This window comes from Rousettus aegyptiacus, unplaced genomic scaffold (assembly GCF_014176215.1).
Source record: "Rousettus aegyptiacus isolate mRouAeg1 unplaced genomic scaffold, mRouAeg1.p scaffold_m13_p_15, whole genome shotgun sequence".
Classification (NCBI taxonomy): Eukaryota; Metazoa; Chordata; class Mammalia; order Chiroptera; family Pteropodidae; genus Rousettus; species Rousettus aegyptiacus.
Genome location: NW_023416290.1, coordinates 11,040,952 through 11,061,530, shown reverse-complemented (window position 1 = coordinate 11,061,530; position 20,579 = coordinate 11,040,952). Strand labels below are relative to the sequence as shown.

Sequence of the window (20,579 nt, the reverse complement as noted above, 5' to 3'; positions counted from 1 at the left end):
GGGGTGGAAAAGAGTCTATCCTCTGAATCAAGCACTTAATTTTGAGGTGAATTCCTTTAGAAAACTTTAAAAGGCTACATTCATTTTCAAGAAAAACAAAAATTAATGATTTGCTTTGTGCTTTGCTGTCAGCTTCCTCCTTATTCCCAAATCTAATTTTATTTCAGTACTAAGAATCATATTTGTTAAAATGGAATCTGTTTCAAAATTGTAAATGAATTACTACCGAAGACGTTAATGTTGGAGTTTCTGGCTGGAACTTTTGGTTATGAAAACACTGTATAGGAAAGCACCGCATGCTGAAAATGGTTCACTGCAGTTGACCGTTCATAAGTGCCGGCCTGAGTCTCAGGACCACTTGCTGATAGGCCCTGAGGGATTATCTCATGGCAAGCTTAAAGTAGAAGTGGATGTTGTTTGTAGTAGCAGAGAGCGAAAAGAAGTCTCAGAAAGGCTACCTGCGACATTACTCAACTCTTCTCTTCTTGCTTGGCAAGAACAGGCCTCTAACCCGTACTTGCCCACAAGGGGAGGCACCACCGTGGCGTCAGGGGGCCGATTCCGCTGCCCTTCCTGTAGACACGAAGTGGTTTTGGATAGACATGGGATATACGGACTTCAGAGGAACCTGTTGGTGGAAAATATCATTGACATCTACAAGCAAGAGTCCACCAGGTATGGTTCTTCTGTGTATCAAACCCATTTGAAGCTTGTCTTTGTTTACTTCTTTGTTTTAGTGGGTTGCTACACTGAATGCTTGTTTATCAATCACAGGCTAATTGTTTTATAGGAAAATGTTTTTCCAAGTCAGTCCTTCCCTATGGGAGAGTTGCTCATGGGAGGAGAGAACGAAGCTGGTGCCCATGCTTTTGTATCAATTTAAGGATGAAGTAACTCAATACTAATCCAGTCCAGATGGTGGTACTGAAAGAGACATAATGCTGTCCTCACCCAAGCCTTGTATTACATACAGGGTGGATATTTCTACACTTCATAGATCCTTTATAGCTCTAGATTCTACTTAGCAGAAAAAATATAGTATAAAACTCTACAGAAAATTAACAGAACTGGCGTCTTCTAAATAGCCCATCCCTAGTTCAGACAGTCTTACCTTAAAATTATCTAGGTGATAACAATCAAAACAAAAATATCTAACATGTCACAGTATTGACTCTGGAAGTAGCAAAGCAAGGCATAGTCCTGGCCTTTAGCAACTTAAAGTTTAGAGACATGGGAGGAAAAAATAGGTGGAGTTCAGGTTATGTTTCTCTCTTCCCCAGATCGTATCTACTGCATATTCTTCACCTGTAGATTGATTGATATGCAGTATATACATCCAGTCCTTAAAAAAAGCTGGGAGGGGGTGCTTCTTAGTCATCGAATCACATTGGCAATAGAGTTCCTTTACCGGAGACAACATTGCGGGAATTCATTCCTAGAAGGCATGGTGTGAGGAGCCCTTTTTTCAGTCGTACAAGGACGGGTCCGTTGGGTCCACAAAGCTTGATGGCAATAATGAGACCATCTAAAAATGACCTCATTCCGATTCTTAGTAGGAGGCATGCATTTAAGGGACATTGCACTCTCAGAAGAAAAGCTGTGCTATAAATCTAACATAAAAACTACTGTAATTACTATGACTATTAGTTTCCGCTTAACATTCAAACTAAATTAGATAGTGCCACGTGGAACTAGGGAAAAAGAAAGATTTCTGATGCCATTGTAGAGACATGGAGTTGGCTGTCCCTTGCTTCCAAAGTCTTGAGAAGAAGGAAAGTATTATTGTTGCTGTTGCTTCACAGATCTGATTCCATTGTATTTCATTACATTAAAATGCAAATATGCACTGTCTCTTAAAAAATTAAACATCCTGTTTATAGCCAACCACTGATTCAGAGCCTAGCGCAGAGCCTTGCACAGAATGGTCATTCCATAAGTGCCAGCTGATTAAGCAACACCACAAATCTTGCATGTTCTAGTTATTGAAATAATTTTGTTTTGCTACTTGCCACAGTGAGAGCTTGAAACATATGAAATAACAATAATTGTTATGAAATTGAAAGAGGAGAAAATGTTAAAACTTGTTGCATTAGTAAAATCACAAGACACCTCCTTACTGTGTCGTACATCTACCACAAATGGTGCCCAGGTGAGCAAAATGTATAAAGGCGATGAATCAAATTACCAACAATGACGCTCACAGCCGAGTGCACTAGTGGTGTTTTTGTGATTATCATGTTCTTCTTATGCTGTCAATTCTTGAACTTGGCGCTTACCTTTGGGACATTTTTACTTGGTAACAAAAGCACAGGTTGCACAGAGGGCTTGGGCACATGTTTGGGCATAAACCCAGTTGCTCTCTGGAGGCTGGCAACCTTTCCAGCCCAGAACGCTGAGCCTCAGTGTACATTAAGTAACCCTGGAATAACCTGAGATACACAGAGTGAGATGAATCCAGCTCCAATCCACAGTCATTGGGGTTGGTGGCAGAAAGGGGAAGAGCTGGTCAACTTGGACCTCCCACAGAAAGGCTGGAGATCATGGCCTCGACAAAACTTGGTCTTCTTACATAGAATTCTGCGTGGTGCTGAACTAGCCTCAGTTTTGGGGAAATGACAAGAGAAGGACCTACTTTTGCTGATATTAATAGTGAACATAATAATTAACTTTAAAATATGGACAATAAAACTGATATGTGCTGAGTAGGTGTCAACCTCTGTTCAGGGTGGTTTACACATGAATCATGTGTAATTCTTGAATTCTCATGACAATCCTGTGAGGTCGTGGCTATTATTATTACCTTATTAAAAGTTTTTAATATTTTACTCAAAATAATTCATATATATGCTTTAAACATTCAAATAACACTACAAGCCCTCTTAATGGGATTTTGACAGGAAACAAATAAATAAATGCATGTGTTTATTTATATTCTGCCATATTTAATTAGAAGACCCTTGGCTCAGTTTTTAGATTTGGGTAAAAGCTGAGCCCGAAAGAGGTTAAGTAACTTGCCTAAGGCCACACGGCCACTACATGGAGAAGCTGAGCCGGAATTAAGCTTTAAGGTCAGTTTGACTGTAAAGGTACAGAGAGAGCAGCAGCCCACGGACTCCTTGAGTCTAGCCTGCACCGAATGGCGAGGGTCACTGCCAATATTCGGCAGTGAGCCCTGAATCACAACTGTGAGCTTGGCCACCCTCACTTCACGAAGGGGCAGTTGCACCTTTATTCCACACTTCATGTTTGTCCCAAGTCTATTATGTAAGTTGTGCAAGGTTTTCATTACATACTCATTTATAAGTGAGGATGCTTCTGGGCCTGGCTCCACTTAAACAAGAAAAGCCTAATAAGGAATATGGGAAGTAGTTCTCAATCTGTATCACATTATGAAAAAATAAATGATCACAATCAAAAACATAACATAGAGCTTTATGGCTATTTCCATATTTTCAGTGTTTGCGCGTACTGGGTATACCTGAGTTCTGTGACATTGTGGTCAGAGCTGTTGACGTCAGAACAGCACAAGGGATGTGGGCCGCCCTCAGGAAGTCACTAGGGGACGTGAGCCACAGTCGCCGGTGCCATTTTCCAGTAAATGTGCTCCAGACACTCGCTGGACACATACTACAAGGTGAAAGTATAAGAGAGTGAAGATTTCAGAGCTGGAGAAGCCTCTGACAGAGCAAAGACACAGTCGCTGCTCCTAATCTCTGGGCAACCCCCAGAGGACTTTCACTTATAAATGGGGGCTTCAGGCCATTGTCTGGTCTCTTCCTTTGCCACTCCTGAGTGCCAGGTGACTCCGGGCCATGTTTCATGTGCCTCCCCTGGATGAGCAGTTTGCCGTTGGAGCACAGGGAGTACTTTCCACTAATCTGGCAAATTCTCTCTCAATTCTCACTCATTCATTCAACAAATATTTACTGAGAACCCACTCTATGCAAGACATTATTCTGGGTACTAGAGAGTCAGGAATTAGAAAAGGACAGACCATGGCCACTGCCCTGTAGAGCTCAGATGCCCATGGAGGAAAGAAAGAGACAGATCCGGGTGGCGGGTAATTTTCTTCATTGGGGAGTTTATTTTGCTCAGTTAGCTTCCGGGAATATGGCAGAAATCAAGTCACGAGCTCACAGATTTCACAGAAAACGTATTCCTACAAGACCAGGCAAAACTTCCCTTTACTAAAATCAGATTCAGAAGTTTTGAAGCAGGCTGTCCATACGATTTCTTTTTGGGACCCAGGGCTCCTCCCAGTCTCAAGCACTTGAATTCTACCTAGAGACTTACAGATAGATGTAAACCAGTGTATTCTCTGCCTTTCTCTTGAGTTTCAGGGCTGCAGCTACATCATACTGCACATCAATATCAATGGTCTTCAAACATTTTTATTCATATCTCGCAATAGGAAATATTGCATTGTGATCTAGTGACCAATATATGGATGGATATAGATATATATGTAATATATTCTTTGTTTCAGGCCTACATTGGCATGTACATACACGCATATACACATGCATACTCATATATATGTACACCTGAAAGAAAAGTTTCACATATTAGTACTTCTCCTTACTACATGTAGTTCACAGAATTGACTATTCTATTTTATTTTAACAATGCTGGTCATAACCCTCTAAATTGATTTCATGGTCCATAAAAACTTGCAGTTTTTAAAAAGTAGATCTTGATAACAACTAAAAAAATTCAGTTCCAATCTGAGATGCTTCTAAATAACCATGTGCTTGGGAATATGAAGAAAAGTTTTGGATTTGTATTTAAATTTTTCAAATGCTTCTGAAAACTATTAACAGCCTTAGTCTTTAGATAGACTATATATAAAAATTCCAGATTTCTATGTAAGTAGGATACCCCCACACCTCCCACCATGTTCTCCAGAGGGAGCCAAACGCACCACAGTTTAGCGAAGCTTTGATCTCAATCCTAACACCTAAGCCATGCTGATGGTTAGGGGAATATACAAGGTGCTATCATGTGCTGTGAACTTGGGCTGCTACGGGCGATTCCATCCTTAAGCAGCAATGACTTGTCACCTCCTCTCTCATGGTTTCCATTTTTCATTGTTTGCTCATCATCTCACTGGCACATACAAACCCAATGCTCCATTATTACCTGTTGCAGTTCTGAAAATTTTTGATTGTGCTGACCTGTTGGGAAAACTAAAACTTGAGAATTATCTTTGAGCTTTGCACTTCAAGGCACCACCGGGTCTCAAAACAGCATTTTGCATTTTTCTTACTGCCTGTTCAGTATAATTCTTCACATTCACTGAGCACATACTACCCACTCTTAACTACTGCTAAGTCCTCAGAAAGTTATTTACATTTAATTTTCTGTGTTAACGGCAGGAGGTCTCCTGAGAAACTAGTGGGGCTGTGGAGACAGTGCTAGAGCACGCTCCTAATCCAAGAGCCCAGTGGTAACTCTCAGGAATTGTACTAACCAGTTTTTAAATCTTCAATCACTTTAAATCGCCATCCCGAGAATACTCATATCGTGGAAGTCGGCAAATGCTACAGATGAGTCTTCACGTCCCACCTGCCCCAGGCCGATTGCTAAAGGTTTGTCGGCACATTACTGCTCCACCCATAGGGAACCTGAATTTGGAGGGCACAGAGAGTCCTCTGGAACAGGGTTGCTGGGGCGTGTAGGGACTAGCTGGGGTCTGCCATGTCTGGCCTCGTGGGAGCTGACACATCTGTCTGCTCCCTCCTCCCAGACCAGAAAAGAAGTCCGACCAGCCCAGGTGCGAGGAGCATGAAGAGGAGCATATCAACATCTACTGTCTGAACTGCGAGGTGCCCACCTGCTCTCTGTGCAAGGTCTTCGGGGCACACAAGGACTGCCAGGTGGCTCCCCTCACTCACGTGTTCCAGAGGCAGAAGGTAACAGAGTCCCTCCCACCCCTGCGCCGCAGCCCCTTCCAGGTGCCGCTGTGATTGGCTTCCTGCTACACAAGCCGCTCAGGGCCGTAGGGCCAGGAGACTGGACTGACGTGGAGGGCCGGGCGGAAAGGGATGCTGCGCGCATGCGGCCACTACTTGACTCTTTGGAGGGTGATGGGGAGGGTCAGAGAAGGAAGAGATGCGCAGGGTCAAGAAGGGGTTTGGAGAGGGAGGGTCGCTGTTTTGGGGGCTCTTTGGGGATTGCTGAAGACGAGAAGTGTTCTGGGACTCAGTCAGAACTCTAGCTGCCCGAGCATTATTTCAAGTTCAGACTAGATAAGAAAAAGATAATTTTTTACTCCAGTCACAGAATATTTTTCTCCATTCACCATCGAAAGGTAGCGTTTGCCCCGCCCCACTCACCTGGGAATGGCATTTCCTTAAAGAACAACTTTAAAATATTGCCTTGTGCCTGCCCTCAAGGCCAGGTGAAACTAGCCTCCTAGCCTTCTGCCCCAGGCCAGTTGCGGGAACATCTCCTCTGAGTGCCCCACCCCCGGGCCTGGGCCTCGCTCCTCTCATTCTAACCAAATGCAGCATCTCCCACAGCTTATCCCCAACCTGCCGATATGGTTTCACCCATGGGCAAGTAGGGACTTACCCATTTGATGCAAATAAATATGGAGTCTCGAGCTCAAATAATGCAGCCACCCTAGGCACCTAGAATTTGAGCAGCTCCACATCTCAAATTCTTTCTGTTAGAATCTTAGATTCCACATTTGGTCAGTGTTTTACTGAGGATCACAGTTGGAATCAAATTTGGAAGCCAAACTTTTGGGCAACGCCAGTTACCACCAGTGAGTACTGACTTCTAAAGAAGCAGGATATGTAAGACATCTATAACATTTATTTTTCAATCCACTTATGACTTATTCCCCCTTTTCCTTCCACCTCCCCCCCACACACACACGTCATCGTGTGTTAGAACTGAACAGTATGAGTTTCACACTGCTTCTCTCAGAGGCCTGGGATGGACAGAAGGGCAGACTGCAGGACTTCCGCCCGGCTCCTGTTTAGCTGAAGCAGCTTCACTTTTATCTAATGGGATTCTACAATAGCTTCCATTTGAAAAAAAGGGTTCTACAGCTTTAAAATGTTTTACGACCACTGTCTGGTCCAGTGTTCTTACTTAATGAGTGAGAAAATTAGACTATACGGTTTGCCCAACATCACAGAGACGTTAGAGGCGGAGGTGTCTCCACTCCCCATCCAGCAGCCCCCGTGCTCCTTAGGCCAAGCTCGGGAAGGGGTAAGTGTGAACAGTGGACTCTCCTCGGGTCAAAAGAACCTGAGAGGCATTTCAAGTGGCAATTTTCTCCCTAGAACCAGTTGAACGTTATAGTTTCAAGTTTGTAGTGACTTAATCTAGTATGTGAGTATGTGTATACCTAGCGCATAAAAAGCGCATAATAAGTGTATCTTGAATAAGTGAATAAATGAATGAGTATTTACGACTGTGCACATTTCCCTAGTAAAACAGATCCTCAGCTGCACCAGGCAAACAATTCATTGTGTCCCTGTGCCACATATTGGACTCCATTCAATTTACAAACCATACTTAGAATTCTTTAGCTGAATAGGTTATTCTCTATCTGTTGCCTGTAATTCCGCATTCTTAATGTTTTCAGCAGGGTCACAGTCTCTATAAGAATTTGATAAAAATTCGTTATCATGAAACTTCTTCTCACACAAATACATTTCTATTGATGTCAATATCGAATTTTATTTCCAAAATTAGGCATTGCGTGGGCCTCCCGAGCCTCACTGTCACTCCTTAGGGTTCCTCAGCCCCCAGATGAAGAACCTGCGAGGACAACAGCATGACTACTCCACGGGCAGTGCTGACTAGAGAAATCACGCCCCTCTTTTCTCTTCATTAGTCTGAGCTCAGCGACGGCATTGCTGGCCTCGTGGGAAACAATGATCGAGTGCAGGGAGTGATCAGCCAGCTGGAGGACACCTGCAAAACTATCGAGGTAAGTCCAGGTTCCACGGGAGTGTAAGCCAAGCCCGAGCTCCTGGAGGTCGTGGCTTCCTCGGCTCCACACTGGAAATCCCCATTTTCAACATTTCAAACTCTCCTTGTAGAATGACCTCCTTCCTGATATGTGTCTAAAATAGTCATCTCCTGGCACAGGAAGACAAGTTACCACATGAGTCAAGGCAGATTTTACCACATTTACTAGGGTTTTGTTACCTTTGTTATTTTTTTCTTGGTCAACCCACTTTGAAAGATAAGCTATAAGAAAAATAATTCCCAATAACAAAAATGAGTGTTTTCCACAGTTTCTTCGTGGAAATTCCAACAGTTAAGAAATGCTAATTAGTACTTTAAGAATTCATATGCAGGTTTGAGCTACACACCTGCGCTCTAACTGTGAGGCTGCTAAGGGCAGGCAGGAGGGGAAAGATATGCCTCACTGTGGTTACAGACTGGTTCCGCATCTGGGAGCTCATGGGGGCCAGAGTTCTGGCTCGTCCAACTCTTTTCGCCTTCTTCCTGGCCCAGAACCTGGCATACCATAAATACTCAATGAAAACTTGATGAATAAATGGATGAATGGCTGGCTGTTTAGCTCACACTTAGGTTCGACATAAGCAATACTGCAAACCCACTTTTTCTCAAGTTCAAATATAAACTATATAATTGCTGAAGGCAAAATGCTGAAGCCTAAAAAGCTTTAACTCTGTGGCAACTATCTTTTCAAGACTTGAAGATTCACAGACTAGTTAAGCCATGCTGCAGAGGGAGCAGGCAAGACACCAGGTCTCTGGCTCTGTACGTTGGAGCTGCTTATCACTCCCTCCCTGTTCTAAGCTTTGGGGTAATTTGTTTTTTAGTTGGACCTCGGGTGCAGAGAGTTGAAGCACTGTACCACTCAGTTCATGTCTTATTGTCTTCATATCTGTGGGCAAGGCCCATCTTGTTATCTATTTATCTCCCTTTATCACCATTTACCACTCCTGTTCTCTCCTCTGTCAATAACCACTCTAACATGTTTGATGTTCTGTTTTACTTGTATTCTTATAAAATGTGTATTGTTTAATATGCATGTTTTCTAATTTTATAAATGATTTTGTATTTCTCATTCTGTTTACTTTTTTAAAAACTAAACATTATGTTTTTAAGATCAATTCACATGTACATTCAATCTTTCGGTTTTCTCCTTTATAAAAATGGGGCAGTCATAGTACCCACTTTATAGTTATTGTGAGGAATTAAATAAGCACAAGCACAGTGCTTAGCACAGCGACTGGCATATGGTGAGTGCCCCATAATTACCCCGTTCTTATTATTTTATCATTAGAAAGGCACATTCTGTCAAAAGCCAAAGGCCAGTTCCTAGATGATCACTTTAAAACATTGGTCATGATCATCTTATTTTAGATTTACACATCATTAAAGTCAATCTTCTCTCTTGTCTATGCTCATATCCCTGAAAGGGTCTATGATAAATCTGTAATCCTTTTACAGAAGAAAAATTTTCTCTGGGTGAAAAGCCCAAAGAGATTCCAAAATGGGCAATGTGAGCTTTTTACTTATTTTCAGTAAAGGCCAAATACAACTCAACCATGAAGTCACGAATCAACATTGCAGAGCGGTACCACATGGGGTCTCAAGAGTATAAACAGGAGTGTGTTGCTTATGGGCCAGCGAGGTGTTCCCTGTACTTGTCTCTGGTTTGGCCTTCATCACAGACCTCTGTTGGAATGGGCTGGGCTGGGGGACACATCCCCAGGAAGAGTCTTGTTGAGTCACAGTTGGCCCTGAGCAAATGCAAACAATTCAGCTCCATTCAGCCAGCATCAGAGGACACTGAGAGGGTGAGGAGGGACTCGACAACTGGTTTTGTTCCCAGAGGCCAGTCAGGGGTGCAATGGAAAGCAGCTGTTTTTCTTCTGCCGAGAATGAGAGCAGAAGGAACAGACTTCAAGTTAATTCAGCAGAAGGGGTTTAGCACAGATATCAGAAGAACTTCCTGGCAGCGATGAGCAGGATTACGACCCCCATTATTACTGATAAGAATATTTGTGGAACATGACACGCTTTTATAAGTACTTTCACAGGTTACTAGGGGAGGGTTTGTAACTGTCACCTGCAAGGCTTCAAGGTAAAACTGCAACTTGGAAGAAGTCTTAAAAAGTGTCTGTCCCTTTTACCTGTTTATTTAACTTTTGGGATTTTTACCTTAAGGAAATAAGATGAAAACACAGTATGCAAAACAGCATGAAATGTATACATTTAAATAATCCCATACACATTCATAGGGGGGAAAAAACCTCCAGAGATCAAAAGGTTAAAAGCAGTGAATAGTGGAACTACAGGTGATTTTCAATGCCTTCCTTATGTATTCCCGTATTTCACATTTTTCTATAGCTAGCTTGACATTTTTAATAATACAATGAATAACCGAATGAATAAATGAATGAATAAATATGTCTCAGATAAGCATAGTTCTTTCAGACCAGTTTAGGTGGCTCATCAGGAAATGTAGGGATTGGTTCCGAACCCCATAAAGTCTCTGACTTTATGATTCCTACTTGATGCCAGTATCCTTTGAAGAGGCCCTGAGGACAGGATGCCACAAATAGCCACACTGTGCGCACCTAGAATCACGAAAGTGATCTCCTGTAGAGCCAGGGCCTTATCAGTGAGCAGAACGCCAGAGACTCACTTTGTGCCAGCCTGCAAGGCGGCACGTACTGAAGCACAGCGGGTCCTGGGCTCGGAGAGGAATGGTTCTACCTTGCCGAGCAGGTGAATTCTGTGCCTGAAGTCAGGGTCACAGAGCTCCTCTGTCCCTTTTGTGCCTGGGGTTGTTGTTTTCCTTTCTGGCTCATCTCGCCACCTGCCTGGAAACATTTTCTGGGAAGCCTTTGGTGGCTGCCAACCAGGGCATGGGGAGTTGTTAAAGAATTCTGCCTTCTGATTGGTGAGGAACCCCCGAGGGGGGGAAATGGAATAGCCCCTGGGGTGGGTTCTGTCCTTCCCTAATTACCTTGCTTCTCCTGCTGGGGCCTGGACACCTGCCCTTTGGTAGTAGTGCCTGCTGCCAGTACATGTCTAATTTTGTCCCTAATCATGCAATGTCTTGCGGGGCTGGCCTGGGCAGGCACCTGGGCCAGGAGTGGCCCTGGAGAGCCGCTGAGCTGAGGGGAAATCACACTGTGAACTCCGTGTTTTAAAAATAATGTAGGCCATTGATGTGGGTTTACAGGGATGACAAGAGTAGCTTTGAAAGGAACTGTGGTCACAAAAGGGCAGCCCAAACTGTGTCTGAAGGGGAAGTGGCATTTGTCCTCGTTGCTGTGGACTGATGGTGGGTGACAGAGCCTTCGGTCCTTTTAGTCCTCCCAGCTTAATGTGGCTCAGCGGGGGACGGTCCCAGGGCTCTGGACTGCAGGATGTCGGAGGGCCTTCTGGGCTCTTCTAGACAAGCCCAACAGGGTCTGGCTACACTTGCCTTTCCACGCATGGAGACGTTCTGGGTTAGGCTGGGACTGGGGAGGGGCTGCTGGTGTGCGTGGGGAGTGTACTGTGTGGGGAGCTCTCTGCTTCCAGAGAAATGTCCTTGACTTCCACTCTTCATCCCTAAAAAATGTAACCTCCTTCTCATAGTCTTTACAAGTGGCACTTATCCTATGTCATTGGAGTCCAAGAAAGCAGGCTATTCATACTGGCCTTCCTAAGGCAGGCAGGCTGGCTAGAAATAATCCTGTTTTGTGTGGATGCTTATCTAGGGGAAAGAGCTACAAATTGAATAATAAATATTTGATCTTGAGCATTTCTAATATCTGAAAGATGACAACTTTAATAAAACTCTCCAATAAGTTTATAATGGGAACAAATCCACTGCATTTCCAAAACAGTAATTTTACCCAAAAACCTTTGAGACATTGACCATGCAATTACAAAGTATGAATATATTAAGAACCATTTTAATGAGCATGCCTGAATTTTTAAGGCAATATTCTTAAGGTAATATAATATGTGCTTAAAAGAAGAGATTTCAGAGTTGGATTTTAGCCTTGCCACTTAATTATATGACCTTGGGCAAGTTACTTTGGCTCTCTGTCCCTTAACTTCCTTGATATGATGAAGATAATACCTTCTTCACAGTGTTGTTGTGATGACTAAGTTGGAGTAAGGGGAACATTCCAGGGGCTCAATAAATGTCACCTTCTGTCATCTTCAGAGTCATCTTGGAAAGAGCACACTAATTCTAATGATGCTAATATTCATTTAGACCACTGGAGCATCTTTTAAATGGTGTCGGAATAAGCCTGTCATGGTCTCGGTCAATTATGGTGGTAGAGTGAAGCAACTCCCTGCAGAGGGAAAAGCCGAAAATGGATGGAAGTAGATATTACCTCTATCTTTATCTAAGGCTTTGTGGTAACTTGAAAAATTGGCAACCAAGGGAGGCTGAGCCTCTTCTGGGAGACGTGCAGACTATCCACAGAAGACAGGAGGCTATTAAACAGCTGCTCAGCTTGCCGTGGTCTTGCGGCTTTCACTGAACTGTGGGGCTCCAGTCAGGATGGGCTCACCTGGCCCTCAGCCTTCATAGGGTTTACTCAGAAGCTTCTAAATGATCTAGACTAGCCCAGAAAACCTCCAATGCCAAGAACCCCAGGAGTAAGCATTAGAATTCCCATAAATTATGACACAATTATTTTTCTAACATAAAGTGAATTACAACACGATGGAAAAAAGCTAAGTGTGGGTGTCCCAAGGTCCCAGGCCACTGAACAGAGCTGTTCTGCTGAGCACCACAGAGGCGCCCAGCTGGCAGGAGAGGGGCCAAACTCTAGCCCGCGCGCCTGGAGCTACGGTGCTCCTCTCACTTGTCTGCCCCTTCCCTAGTGCAGCCTGGCAGAGACCTGGGTTCTCATCCGCGTCTGCATCCTGGGACTTTGTCCAAGTGCTCGCAAGGGGCCTTTCCGAGTGAAAGAGTGGGCTTGATTTCCTCAGGAGAATCTTCCTACCTTAATGTAATTCTTTCTTTAGTATTATTAATTTCTGTCTACTTTTTTCTCTTTTGGCGGGGGGAGAGGGGCAGGGAAAGAAACCCTTATTAGGCTGATGAAGGGAATTTCAAAGGACTGTATTTCAAATGAAGCTGAGTGGGCACTTCAGACACAGAGCTACGCCTGCAAACGAGTGTGTCTCCAGTGGAGGAATGTGGGAGAGATATGGTAGAGCCAGTTGCTCACTGACAAGTGGTGGGGCTAAGAGCTTATCTTCAGCTCTATTTTGGTCCCAAAGTCATGCTCCTTACATGGTAAGAGCAGGGGTCACAATTGTCTCAGGTTTTTCCTGTCGTGGCTATGGCACGTTGCCAAGCCGGGACTGACATTGCAGGGCTAGGACGTGCAGTCTATGTCTCAGTGCTGTAGATTACCACTCCGGAACCCGCCAGGAATTGAAAGAGGCATTTTATACATAAAGCGGCATGTCACAGCTTGAAGACTCTGAACGATGGCCACATTTACCTGGAGTCATCAAGTCTGGGAGCTGTCGAGTCAGGAGGGACCCTAGCATCCATCCAGTCCTATCCCTTAACGTATAGATAAAAAAAAACTGTCCTGAGGTTAAATGGCTTCCCTAAAATTGCACAGCTTTTCTTGCTGTTTTCTTTTGAGCACTGAATGAAGCAGAGGCTTGGGGGTATCCAGTTAAATACCTATTTCTTTGGAACACAACAAAATAGAAACTTTTGAGTGAGGGCTGACTTTTCCTAGATACAATTCATATTGCATTAATCCATTCACGCATTCAAACCACATTTCTCGTGTGAACGTTACATGCCATATTCTGCTCACATAATGTGGGAGAGTAGTAAAGAATTAAACAGAAAAAGTTCCTGCTTCTCAGGAAGGTTTCATTCCAGTAAAGGAGAGAGATAATTTAAAAATGAATAACAATATCATTTCAGACAATAATAAGCACCTGGGGGAAAATGGAGCCACTGTAAAACTTAGCCATTAAAAATTGTAGTGTGACAATATTTTGCTTGGCAGACTATCTACTCTTTTAGTATAGTATCTATTGTTGATTTTTTCCCATGAAAAGTTTCTCTTTGTAGTTATATACTTTATCTTGTTGCCACTAAAATATAAGAGTCAGTGAATTTTTACATTTCTATGAAGGCTACAGCTAAACAGTGGTTTTTAGATAAACATTAATGGTTACCTACTTACTTCCAAGGAAACAACCAAATGACTACTTGATTTTTTCTTTTCATCCAGATCGTATGGTATTGGTTAGAAACAAATATTCTGCCTGTCTTACTTTTATCATTTTATTATGGTCAAATAGTCTTCCTTTTATAAAATCATACCTTTTTTGTATACTGCATCCATATGGGGCTGTCTCTAGAGATGGGATGGGTTTTATTTTCATTGAAGTAATGCAGACAACTTTTATTTGGTTCTCCTAAGAAGCCAATAAATATAACGGTCTTGGCAGACCTAGGAGGTCAGCCATGGACCTCCAGAGTTAGAGGCTCTGCATCAGAATATGCTCGGAGGCCAACACCTAGTGCATCTATGATGGAAGTTACTTTAGTTGCTAACATGCTTACGCAGGCACATGTGCATATGTGTATGCGCACACACATGACACAGGAACCACAGACATCAAAAGGAAGAATATGGAGAATATTAGGAAAAATAAACTTGTAAGTTCAAAAAGTATGTATTTTGATTCACTACTATGCAGAGAAATGGGAGGAGAGGGAAGCATACAGGTTGGAACTGGGCTTAAAGAACATACTTTTTTATTCAAATAAATGAAAAGTTAAAAGCAAGAAGTTTTTGAGGTGAGTAAGTTTTTGTGGAGAAGAAATATGGTTGCTTTCATGTTTTGGCAGATAAAAATCATCTCTTAAAGTGTGCTGCCTACAGACATTTCGATAATGTAGAAATCCACATTTTTCCCATTCCATTTTTTAAGTTACTAGAAAGTCTTTTGAAAGAATTTCAGTTCCACATTTACAAAGACATAATAGGTACTGAAATTCTGAGTAATCATTATCCATAGCAAGGTAGCTTCTGAGAGCATTTTTTTTTTATATATAGCATATACCTGTTCCCTAATTACCTTGGAGGGCAAGTTGATAAACTGAGGTACTTGTTGTTTATAGAATGTTAAAGGTCTTGTACCCAAGCAAGATTGAAGGTACCTACGTTAGTCTCCCATGTGTTGCTTCTACCTCAGAGAGTGTGGAGAAATAAAAGAGTTCAATTTTATGGAGTATTTCTCATTTGAATGTGAATTATATTAACCTGAAGATCTTAAGTTAGTTTCTAAAATTTGTAAGTATCAATTTCATAATTCCAAGGAAGAACATATATTTTTCCTATTTCAGGAACAAATCTGTCTCCTACCATATTTTGCATAGAATTATATTGAAGGCACATTAAGCAAGAGAAAAAAAGTTAGGTTTTTTAAAATATCAGAAAATATATCTTTTTCCTACTATTCTGCTGAACACTGGAAAATCATGGGAAGTCTTTAGATCTTACAATGCCTGATACATAGTAAGCACTTAGTGAATTCTGTTAAAGGAATAAATTACCAAATATAATTCTGAAACAATTTGAGGTTTCTTATCTTTAAGAGCCTACTTGCAACATCGTAGATTTGTTAAAATGCATATATATATGCAATTAATGAGCAGTTTAATACATTTTTCCCCAGATTACTTCAAAGTATGTCACAGCTGGGTATGGTGGGATTAGCAATGACCCAGAAGTTCAAAGACCTTAGGTCTAGGCCAGGCACCAACAGTAAATGGCAGACTGGCTTGAGAAAGTAACTTAACTCTGCCGAATTTTCGTGTTTACATCAGCGAAATGATTGGTTTGAAGCAGATTACTTCTGATAGTCCATGCAGCTTCAAGATTCCACAACTAAATAATTCAAATTAAAGAAAATTGTATCTAAACTTAATAAACACTCAAATGGTGATTACTATGTGCCAAGTAATATAATAAGTGCTTTACACAGTATGTAGTCATATAAAAATAATAATTAAACATATACTCTGCATGGGGTAGCATTTCCTAAACTGTAAAGTATAAGCAAATGATAGTTGCTATTAAAATGATAGTGATTTTATTAAAATTCAATATACTACAAGTCACTAAAAATCAGAATAGAAATAAAACAGTACTTGGAAGTGAATATAAGAATAAAGTAGTTATTCCATTTAGGCCACTAAATAAAATATATATGGCCAAAATAAGTGATCTAATCTTTATTTGATTTGAACAAACATTTTATGACATAACTTTACACTAGTCTCACTGAAAAGCATTTGGTTTTCATAAACTTGAAGGTTCTCACACATATTAAATCATGCAGGAGAAAACTTTAATTAAACAGACATATGCCAGTACCATATCTTAATGTCCATTACTATAAATGTTTCATGTGTACAAATTCAATTTAGAAAAATAAGCTAGAAACCATCATATGCTCACAGTAAACGGTAGAGCATCTGAACACTGAAGGCATATTTCAGGAGTGCAGTGGGCACATGGTTGCCTGTAAGCTAAGAATAGAAAGTAATACAGTGAAGGAAAGTTTGATTGGAGAGCTGTGAACAGGCTTCAGTTCTTAAGCCTAATAATAGTCTAAATCTCAAGCCAAAGGGCTGGAAATGGATGGGAATTTGGCAAGCTTAGCAATTTCCATGTTGACATATTGTGTGGGCCCTTGTCCTATTACTTTGACAACTGCTGAGACTCCACACATTTTCATCCTCTCCCCACACCTCCTCTGCTCCTGCTTATCCTTTATGGTCAAACTCGAGGCACCACTTCCTCTAAGAAGCTTTTCCTGAGCTAACATCACCACCCTCAAGCCCACTCCCCTCAAATGGTCCTCACCCACAGAAAGATTTGGATTAAGGTGCCACGTCTATGCTTCTATTAAACCAAGTATAATCTAAATCTCTAATATATTTCATTTTTTTAGCCTACTAGATTGTATTACATTATTGACCTACAGTCTTTCTCATTCAGTGAACTGTGAACTCCTTGAGAATATGAACTAAGTTTAATTCTTGTTAGGTTCCCAGAACCTTGCACAGTACTTGACACAAATGATATACTTAAAAATTATTTATTGAATGAATGGATGGGTGGATGATAGCAATACTGGTACTCATTAAGGATCTCCTTAACATACTGTAACTGGTTAGAAATGTGAGAACTATCTTCAAAGGGACACAGTAGGGTGAGGGATGCATTTCTTGCACATTTGAAAGGTATTCATAATCAACAATTTGTTTTAAGTTATCCTTTTTCTTTTAAGTTATCCTTAGTCTGAGAACAGTAGAGATGTTTGGGGAAAATGAAACGTCATTTAAAAAAATCTATTCGACAGATATTTATTCGTATCCAAGGTAGTATGTGTCCTAGAAAGACCCAGATTCTAACCTCGGGGAGACTATAGTTTAGATATTTGAGAAACTCATGTAAAGGAAGAAAGTAATAACATGATATCAAAGAGACCAATGTTTACTAAAATGAAAGGACAGGTAATAAGGGTCGTACAAAGGTCAGAGATGTCACAGGTAAATTGGCTGGATTCACAAAGTGCCTGTCAGGCAGGAGAGCAAGGTTGGATCATCATGGCTCAAAACCTGCTCTCAGCTATAAAGGTCTTGGACCCAGAGATGGTTGGGTCAAGGAGACAGGCATACATATATAGCAAGCTTACTGGAGCTTGAAAAACAAAAAAGCCAATGACCAGGCCAACTGGAAAGTTAATTATGGTTTAAACAGGGACTCATAGTAAAGGGAGCTGGATGGTACTGGAGATGTTAGTCACATGGTACAAATGGATAAACCCAACTTTCCACACAGCCTTTCTACAGGAATCAAAGACCAAATTCTGTATTTCCCTCTCTTAGACAGTATTGGGAAGAGCACCTGGTATATACAGGTATATGCCATAAATGGTAACTATTATGGAATTTCAGAAGATTAAAAAATGACATTCAGCCACAGCGATCAAGGAAAGCTTAATAGGAGAAGTGGTATTTCAACATGTCTTTAAGATTGCTTAGTGTTTGCAACTGTGAATTGGGGAAGAACATTCAGAAGAGAGGGAGAGCATGAACAAAGAAAGTGAGTGGTTGGTTCATTCTTTGCTGGACACAGGGTGGAGAAAAGTAGACTATGATGAAAGAAAGCTGGGGGCAGGTCATGGAGGGGTTTGAAAGCCAGTTAGAAAGTTTAAATGTTATTCTTTGGGCAATAGGGAGTCATAAGAGAGAAAAAGTACTGTACCCCAGGAAAATGTACTCTAGGAAAATGAATCTGGCAGCAGTGTGTGAGTTGACTGGAAGTGGGCGTCCCAGAGGCAGAGGCCATGGGAAGCGTCGGAATCTGCATAGGAGGCCTGAAACTGGAACAGCCGCGGTGTAGAGAGTGAAGGGTAAAATCCAGGGAGCACCATAGTTTTTTTCCTTACACACACACACAAAGCAAAATAGGACCCTGTATGCTATATAACCAACATACAAAACAAAACCTGTCCTAATTTATATGAAATTCTCCATTTATAAAGAAGATTGAAAAATCCTTAATTCATTTAGCCAATTTGATTAATTTTGGATTTTATAAGTATCAAATTTGATATAAGTGGGATTTTCAAAGCATCAACACAGTGGGTATCTGTATAGATTAAAGGAAAAGAAAAAATATCCTATTTAAGTCAATTTCGTTGTCTCTCAAAATGTCCAGGTAATTTCTCCAAACAGACATTCTTTCAAACCCTTTCTAACATTAGCTAACCCAACTAATAGGAATGCTGCAAAAAACAGAAACAGGAACTTTGTGAGAAGTTTGATTACCTGTATGGCATCCTGGAGGAGAGGAAGAATGAGATGACCCAAGTCATTACCCGAACCCAAGGGGAGAAACTGGAACATGTCCGTGCTCTGATCAAAAAGTATTCTGACCATTTGGAGAATGTGTCAAAGTTGGTTGAGTCAGGAATCCAGTTCATGGATGAGCCAGAAATGGCAGTGTTTCTGCAGGTAAGTCTCCACTGGGCACCAGAGGACACTAACCAAGAAGGTGGGTGCTGGAGGAGTAGTTGTCATCACATTTTTGTTATTTTATGTATCTCATTTTGATCTATTTTCCCAACTAAAACAAAAGCCCATTGTGTGCTTATGTCTCCATTTGTTTAAACAATTTCATGAGCATATATTTAAGGGACCGTGACATTGCTTAAGTATAAGAGGGTTCTGGTATAAAGGAGCAGTTATTTAGGGCATTTAGAAATAAGGCTATGAGATTTTCAGAGTCAGCAAAGGAAAGAATTAAGTCTCAACACCATCTTTGATAAAAAGAATTTAAGTAGGTCTGTCTTTTGTTTGCTTTCACAGAACGCCAAAACTCTGTTACAAAAGTAAGTTAATTTTCATTTTATGGAAAAATGCATACTTTTCATTTTTACCCAAGGCTATCAAACTATAAATAGTGGCAACCTGTCTTTGTTGCAGAATTTCTGAAGCATCGAAGGCATTTCAGATGGAGAAAATAGAGCATGGTTATGAGAATATGAACCACTTCACAGTCAACCTCAATAGAGAAGAAAAAATAATACGGGAAATTGATTTTTACAGAGGTTTGTTATTCTTGTGACCATTTGACCAAAATTGCAGGTGTATGAAAGCTGCTGAAGAGTCCTGAGGGAGGAAAGGGGGATTCGGAATCACTTTCAGAATGCATGGCGACAATTTTACAAGGATAATAATCTAACATGAAGCTCTATTTCATTACAAAGTCATACAGTTTGTTGACAGTATTTATTTAGCTGTGCATATCATAGTGCCTATTATAATGTCATTATTGGGCATTTGACTCTGGATAGTCAAATAATAATTGATGGTGATGATGATATCTCCCTTTCAACTCCACACAAGGTGTTAGCCCCAGTGATGTAAAATGTCATCAGGTACAAGGTTAAGGATGAGATAAAAATAGAGAAGACATTTGGAGAGATATTTTAGTACCTCCACTTAATCAAACTTTAGCGGGTAAGAATAGTAACAAGTCACAGAATAAGTCACAACCTGGAAATAAAACTGGGTCTATGTGACCAGATGTACACCATGAGTTATAAACACATCTTTGCCATTTGGCCCAGAAATCCCACTCCTGGAAATTTAGCCTGATGAAATAATTGAAAAGAGGAAAATAAACTTGGAGCTGGCCAAAAACTTGATGATCCGTCCTAGCCCATCTAGTGACAAGACTCCTCACCTAGACCACCACTAATGCCATGGAGCCGTTTCAGTGACCACAGATGTAACTTTAGAAGCAAATCTTTAAGATGGATCTTTTTTAAAAATGACTTAATATTGTCTTTCCTTAATATTGCATCAAAGAATATTAAGATCATTGGGTTAGGAAAAGAGTCATGGTATTAATAATTGTGGTATTCACTGAAAAAAGAGGTAAATTAAAATAAGACAAGGGTTTCGTATGTTTTCTGAGATGCAGAAGAGAGTTGCATTTCCATTTAATTTGACAAAGATAAATAAATGACAATCCTAGCCCTCCATGAACCTGCAGATG

General features: G+C 41.1%; 1 protein-coding gene across 12 annotated transcripts in view; it reads left to right on the top strand.

Annotated features, from left to right (window-relative positions):
• TRIM55 (tripartite motif containing 55) overlaps positions 1 to 20,579 on the top strand; it is a 49,617-nt gene that overhangs the window by 10,173 nt on the left and 18,865 nt on the right. For 6 of the 12 annotated variants that reach the window (XM_016152896.2, XM_016152892.2, XM_016152893.2 and 3 more), the window contains 6 exons: positions 503 to 675; positions 5,747 to 5,912; positions 7,853 to 7,948; positions 18,797 to 19,030; positions 19,385 to 19,407; positions 19,502 to 19,626. In XM_016152896.2, the coding sequence (XP_016008382.1) occupies positions 503 to 675; positions 5,747 to 5,912; positions 7,853 to 7,948; positions 18,797 to 19,030; positions 19,385 to 19,407; positions 19,502 to 19,626 (817 nt within the window). Of the gene's footprint in view, positions 1 to 3; positions 676 to 5,746; positions 5,913 to 7,852; positions 7,949 to 18,796; positions 19,031 to 19,384; positions 19,408 to 19,501; positions 19,627 to 20,579 lie in introns of those variants that run through there. The other 6 variants (XM_016152891.2, XM_016152886.2, XM_016152885.2 and 3 more) reach the window with 4 other exon arrangements.